The following is a 7178-nucleotide window of genomic DNA, read 5'->3' as shown; positions in this document are numbered from 1 at the left end:
TCAGTGAGCGGCTCATTAGCGCCTCACTGTTTCTCCGCTTTCTTTGCCCAGCCATTATGTCTCCCAGTCTTTTCAGCTTGATGCAGGAGTATCCTGATGATCGGACGTCTCGGACTCTAACTCTTATTGCCAAGGTCATTCAGAACCTGGCTAACTTTGCCAAGTAGGTGAAACTACCCTAACTCTTTAAAAAAAAAAAAACACCTGGCTTTAAAAATAAATGTATGACCTTATGGATGAAGCTGGGGAGACACATTCCCACTCCTACTAGATTTTTATTGCACTATCACTAAAAAATTTTAAGATGGAAGCAAATACTAAGTAACTCTGGTATGGACATTTAGTGAAATATTTATAACAACTGAAAATAATGTTTATAAAGGATATCCAATAATATGAAAATGATGATAACTAAATTAAAATACTGTTTGAAGATTAAATGATATATATGCTAGTATTTTAGAAGATGAAAAAAACAATACAGGTGTGACAGTATTGGGAAAAGACTGGTATTATGCTTACATTGCATGTGCAAGGCCTTGGGTTTAATTCCAAGCATCCATTAAAAAAGAAGTGTTGGGAAAACGGGCAAATAATGTGGTTACATCATCAATTGCAAATAGGCTGGCCATGTTCCAACAGGTGCTATCATATCAAGAAAAATGCAGAGGATGGACGGGTACTATGAACAATCAAAAGACAAAATGCAATACTTGAAATTTATTGGTTTCTTAATTTAGAAAAATAATGTGTAAAATTCTTTTGGGAGGGGTCCATCATGATGATTCATCAGGTAAAGACAATGTCTGTCAAGCCTGACAGCTTGAGTTTAATATTCCCAAACCTACATGGTGGAAGGAAAGAACCATGTTGGCCTCTGACCTCCACGTGTGCACCATGGTGTGCAAGCACCACCTCCCACATGCAAAATAAACAAATGTAAAGATTGTTTTCATTATTTGGGAACTAGAAAGATAGTTAAGATCACTTATGACTATTGCAGAGGACCCGAGTTTGGTTCTTAGCACTCATGTCAGGTAGCTCACAACTGCTTGTAAATCTAGTTCCAAGGGAATCAAGGGGTGCCCACACATGGATACACATATAATTCAAAATAATTTTTTATTATTTGGCAAAAGCAGTAGAATTTAATAACTGTATAAGAGATGATTCATGAATAATATTTTAAAATTTTTAATGTGAAAATAGCATTGATTTATATAAGATATTCTCCTTATTTTGAAATAAAATAGACACTAAAGTATTTAGAGGTAATAGCTGTAATTTAGTTTAAAATAGTTCTAGATATAAAATTGTATGTATTTGTAGAGAATGGAAGCAAACCTGACAAATAAGAAAAAAGCTTAACAGTCAGTTGATATAGATGGAAAGCATATGGGTGTTCATTATATAGTCTTTCAACTTTTCTATAGGCTTAAATTTAGTTTCAAAAGGTAGTTAGGAAGCCCAGAACAATGGCTCATACCTTCATTCCCTGCATTCAAGAGGTAGAAGCAGGTGGGTGTCTATGAGTCCAAGACCAGTCTAGTCTACATAGCAAGTTTAGGCCAGTGGGACTATCTCAAGGGAAGAACAGAAACTAAAGTCCTTTCAAGTTTGTTTTTGTTTTTAAGAGTATATGTATAGGGTAAAATATAGAGAGTTCCATGGTATCTGCAGTTTCAGCATCTTTCAGTAAGAGCTCTTCCAGTAAGAACCATGGCTAAGAAAGAGACACTACTATGGAATATATTTGGAAACTGAAAAAATATTATTAAAATTTATGGTTGTCTTAGTGGGCATTTGGTAGATAATTAAGGGTTGTATTATATGAGAATTTTGAAGAACAAGAGAGGAATTTTGGTCTACTTTTGAGTTTTTCAACATGGGTTAAAGTAATATTAAGAAAGAATATTTTAGCAGTTACAGCTTAAAATAAAATCATTGTGGTCACAAAATAAAAAGAAATGATACCTCTTTGTAAGTCAACTCATAATATTAATATATCTTTCCTTAATCTGTGTTCTTTCTTATTTTCTCACCTAACTCAGGTTTGGTAACAAAGAGGAATACATGGCATTCATGAATGATTTTTTAGAACATGAATGGGGTGGAATGAAGCGGTTCCTTTTGGAGATCTCTAATCCAGACACCATCTCAAACACCCCAGGCTTTGATGGTTACATTGATCTGGGCAGAGAGCTGTCAGTTTTGCATTCCTTACTATGGGAAGTAGTTTCTCAACTTGATAAGGTAAAGTAGGAGGAGGGAGGGTAGTGGGAAATGGGAGATACAGAACCTTAGTGTCCAGATTCTAAAGATCATCATGATGATAACAAACAGCCTTTCTGCTGGTTGTATGCATGCATACATACATGCATACATGCATACACACACACATACTGTACACACACACACATATGAAAACTTGCCCAGAAACTGTTATCAAATATTAGTATATACATCTTTATCAATGTATATGAAACTTCATCTGGTAATTTCTAAAGACAAGATCTTTTTTAAATGTACAGGCTCATAAAATATTGTTCATCATACTTAAGTTAATTTCACCATGGGGAAGTTATTTTTCCCACTGCGTAAGTCAGAGTTGAATATAATTTTCATCACTAAGAGTCCTCTAGCTAAGTATAAAGCATACCAATAATTTTCTTCATTCTGGATTTTACAAAGAGGAATAGATTCTGTTGTAGAAAATAATTCAGTAATCAGTTATTTTTCTGTGATAAGGATTTGTTTTCTTAAATTTTCCTATTACCTCTAAAATGTTATATCTAATAAAGAATGTATAGGAATACACTCCTTAGTAAAATTTACTTTCTAGAAAAAATATAAATGGCAGTATGTCAATTGGTACTTAAAATGTTTATAAAACCATAAATCATTCCTTATCCTCAAGAACTACTTGTACACTTTAAGAAATGCTAAGTGGATACTAAGTTGAAGTGATGTAGAAAGTAAATTCTCTCATGTGAATTTTAGTTTAACATTGTTGAACAAGTAAAGGCATTCTTTAGATGACATACCTACTCAGGCAGAGTGGAAGAGTGTCAATTGGCTGGAGCATGGAGCTAAGTGTTAGAGCACCTGCCTGGCACATTAAGACGTTAGGTTTGAATGTCAGCAAGGAAAGCACACAATAATAATTCATTGGTAGACTACCTGCCTGGCATGAATAAGAAGGCCCTGAGCTTAATTGTCAGACACACATAAACACAACACACACACACACACACACAGATAGGTAGAGAGAGAGTCTACTGATCATTAAGAAGATAAAGAAGACCTAAAGATAACCATAACTATTATCCTAAACTGCATAGTGGTTGAGGGATTCCATGAGAACCCATGAAGACAAGAATGTCATAGGAAAAAAATGACTAAGATAGATAAAACAACTATTTTAAATGTTTGTTAGATAGCTACATCAGTAAGATACACATACAGTTATGAAATAGGCCTAGTTTATTCACAATCAAAGTCTTTTTTAACAGACTTTTCTGTGTGAACACACTGACTCATTTTTAGTTTTTAGTCATGGAAACCAGGAGTATATCTAGATGTATCTGGGAGAAAAGAAAGATCACCTGATTTTACTATTCTGTTTTGTTTTGTTTTTTAACAAAATACTCAGTTGACAATGATTCAAGGTTCCCAAGATTGACTGTGATAGTGGATTATACTGTAAACTAACTGCACGCCCTGCAGTTCTCTGGGTCCCTGAGTGCAGCACCATCCTGTATGTTGGCATGCATTGCTTTCCTCACATAATCCTTTTTCTTTAGAAGTTTTATCACACTAGCCAGTCATCTGATCCTGAAGTTCTTTCAATTAGAAGGTGTTTGGTTTTTCCCTTTTCCTCCATCTTGGTCTGGTAGTCATTCAAAGACTTAGTGTGCTTTGCATGCATATTTTAGTTGGAATGGCAATAGTTTGTTTGTTTTGAGCATGTCTTTTAATTTTTATTTGCATAATCCTAATTTCAATTTCCTTTCTTTCCTCAATGTCTACTGCACCTTGTTTCGCCTCCTCCATTCATCTCGACGCCATGGTTCTGCTGCTCCATAACAATGCATTATGAACTTGCCACTCCCATATGCAATACCTACCCTCCCTCCAACCTACATCCTTCCATCAATGGGCATCATTGTCCCCAAAACAATATGTTGTTGGATGTCACAATGCTTATTGTCCAATTAGGGTGAAAATTCCTTCCTACAGGCAACTGTGGCAAAACTGGGGCCTCTCCCTCGTGTTCTTGCTGATATTACCAAGTCTCTGAGTAATCCTACACCAATACAACAGCAATTGAGACGCTTTGCTGAGCATAGCTCCAGTCCAAATGTCAGTGGAAGCCTCTCCTCTGGGCTGCAGAAAATATTTGAAGACCCCACTGACAGGTATGAAAGAGGATTTGAATGCTGCACCCCAAACGGATAATGTTTAGATTTGACAGAAAACTGTTTATCTTACTTTTTAAAGTTCACAACTTACAAGTTATGAGCAACTAAAAAGAATCATCTTTGGTAAATCCAATTGTTTGTCACAATGCACAATAGCCAGTATTACTTTATTTTCCAGGATGATAATGTAGCATTTTATAATGTAAATATACACAAAGATCTATTGATCTATTTGTCATGTTTCATGGAAGATAAGGGCTTTTATAAAATTGATGTTTTCATATGATCTACTACTCTCTAGACCAGTGGTTCTCAACCTTTCTAGTACTATGAACCTTTTATATGGTACTTCATGTTGTGATCCCCAAACGTAAAATTATTTCCTTGCTACTTTATAACTGTAATTTTGATAATACTATGAGTCAGAATGTAAATATCTGATATGCAGGATATCGGACATGCAGCCTGCAAAGTGTTCAAGACCCACAAGAACTGCTGCCCTAGACCCTCAGTTGAAACTGTTTTAGAGTTGTCTAAATCTGCTGGATGGGCAGATAAAATGTTGAGCCTTCAACTTTGTGCTCTGAATTGGAACAATTTATACCTTTAACAGTGAGCAGAGGTTCTCAAATAGTTTAGGACAGAGCTAAGTATAAGTTAGGATGTTTGAGAGAGTGTTCCAACTCATTAAAAACTGAAGACAGTGGTGGGTAGTGTGTTATTTTCTTCCTTTGGGGGAAAAATAGTAATGCTAGATTTTATTCTAAGAATTGCAGTGATGAAATCTGAGTTTCTAAGGAAATACAACTTCCATAGTGGGCCTGTGAAACTTCAAAATAGTTCATATGCCCAAACTAAAAAACTATTATGTTGAATTTGATTCGAGAGTAATTAAAGGGCCATTCCTTTTCCACAGTGATTTGCATAAACTAAAATCTCCAAGCCAGGAGAACACAGACAGCTATTTCAGAGGGAAAACATTGTTGTTGGTTCAGCAAGCCTCCTCCCAGAGCATGACTTACTCTGAAAAGGATGAAAAGGAAAGCAGCCTTCCTAATGGTCGGAGTATCTCCCTCATGGACCTCCAGGACACTCATGCTGCTCAGGTGGAGCATGCATCTGTCATGCTTGATGTGCCTATGCGTCTTGCAGGAAGCCAGCTTTCTATAACCCAGGTGGCTAGCATCAAACAACTTCGGGAAACCCAGAGCACTCCCCAGAGTGCACCTCAAGTAAGAAGACCCTTGCACCCTGCCTTGACCCAGCCGGGAAGCCTCCAGCCCTTATCATTCCAGAACCCTGTCTATCACCTCAACAATCCAGTTCCAGCAATGCCAAAGGCCTCTGTAGATTCTAGTTTGGAGAACCTAAGCACTGCCAGTTCTAGAAGCCAAAGCAATAGTGAAGACTTCAAACTCAGTGGACCCAGCAACAGCAGCATGGAAGATTTCACCAAAAGAAGCTCACACAGTGAGGACTATTCCAGGCGGCACACTGTACCGGATAGACACATACCTCTTGCTCTGCCACGACAAAACAGTACTGGGCAGTCCCAAATCCGAAAAATGGACCAGACTGGGTTAGGTGCCCGAGCCAAAGCGCCCCCATCCCTCCCACACAGTGCTTCCTTACGTAGCACAGGGAGCATGTCAGTGGCATCTGCAGCGCTGGTGGCTGAACCTGTACAGAACGGGAGCCGGTCCAGGCAGCAGTCATCTTCCTCCAGAGAGAGCCCTGTCCCCAAAGTGAGAGCGATCCAGAGACAGCAGACGCAGCAGGTACAGTATACTAGAAGGCTTTGGCTCCTGCTTAGATGGACACCTGGGCTGTTTTTTATATATAAAGTGTCCAGAAATCAAACCAGTAACAAGTTTTCCCACTTAAGAATGTTTCTGTAACCTGTAAACAGAAGAAAGAAATGGAAAGGTTTGGAAGGTTCTGACTAGGTGAGAGCAGAACAGAGCTTGACTGGTTACTCTTAGGAGATTCTGACAAACACTCAGAAGGCCAGAGCTGTGGCACTGAGTGAATAATTTTACAATTATATAAGAGACCTACAGTCAAGATCAACTATATTTGGGGAATCTGGAAATTAACCCTTCCTAATTTTTTCCTTAAGCTTCCAAAATATAGTTTTGCATTGTGAGCTTACAGTTTAATATAACTTCTCCACTTCATCCCCCAACTCCCTATGGAAATGCCAGGTCCCATGTGCCTTTTCCTGGAAATAGCTCAAAAAATAAACAACTGAACACCTAGAGAGGCAAGGGAAAAAGGAAGAAATATAAAAACACAAGGGGTTGGTAAGTACTTGAAATACTCGCACATCCTTTATATTACCTCATACATGGACAAGTCCAGCTAATGTCACACCAATCCTGATACAACATTTTGAAATTTTATTTATTTGCCCAAAATGCAATCATTACTTATTTTATGACATTTTGAATCATTTGTACTATTTTACCCTTAAATATGAACTAATAACTTTAGCGGTCACTGCTCATCTGATTCATCTAAAAGAGTTTTTTTCCTTTTTAAAAAAATTGTACTTGTGAAATTTTTTAATATATATTCATTTTATTGTTTATTTACTTACTTTTGGAGACAGGTCTCACTGAGTAACCTTGGCTGGCCTTGAGTTCACAGAAATCAGGCTGCCTCTGCCTCCTGAGTACTGGGACTATAGCTTTGCACCACTATCCCTGGCTTGAATATTTTTATTCTTTGAGAGTAATGTATTTTGATCAAATCCAT

At 37.4% G+C, this 7178-nt stretch overlaps 1 protein-coding gene across 7 annotated transcripts in view; it reads left to right on the top strand.

Annotated features, from left to right (window-relative positions):
- The window catches only part of Rasal2 (RAS protein activator like 2), a 270356-nt gene that overhangs the window by 238398 nt on the left and 24780 nt on the right, over window positions 1-7178 (top strand). For 5 of the 7 annotated variants that reach the window (XM_051186048.1, XM_051186053.1, XM_051186051.1 and 2 more), the window contains 4 exons: window positions 1-163; window positions 2052-2253; window positions 4219-4418; window positions 5338-6199. The exon at window positions 1-163 is cut by the window's left edge and continues 74 nt beyond it. In XM_051186048.1, the coding sequence (XP_051042005.1) occupies window positions 1-163; window positions 2052-2253; window positions 4219-4418; window positions 5338-6199 (1427 nt within the window). The remainder of the gene's footprint in view (window positions 164-2051; window positions 2254-4218; window positions 4419-5337; window positions 6200-7178) is intronic. The other 2 variants (XM_051186049.1, XM_051186050.1) reach the window with 1 other exon arrangement.

The sequence above is a fragment of the Phodopus roborovskii genome, unplaced genomic scaffold (genome assembly GCF_943737965.1).
Source record: "Phodopus roborovskii unplaced genomic scaffold, PHOROB, whole genome shotgun sequence".
Classification (NCBI taxonomy): Eukaryota; Metazoa; Chordata; class Mammalia; order Rodentia; family Cricetidae; genus Phodopus; species Phodopus roborovskii.
The sequence above is the reverse complement of the archived record's forward strand: the minus strand, read 5'-3'. Positions and strand labels throughout refer to the sequence as shown.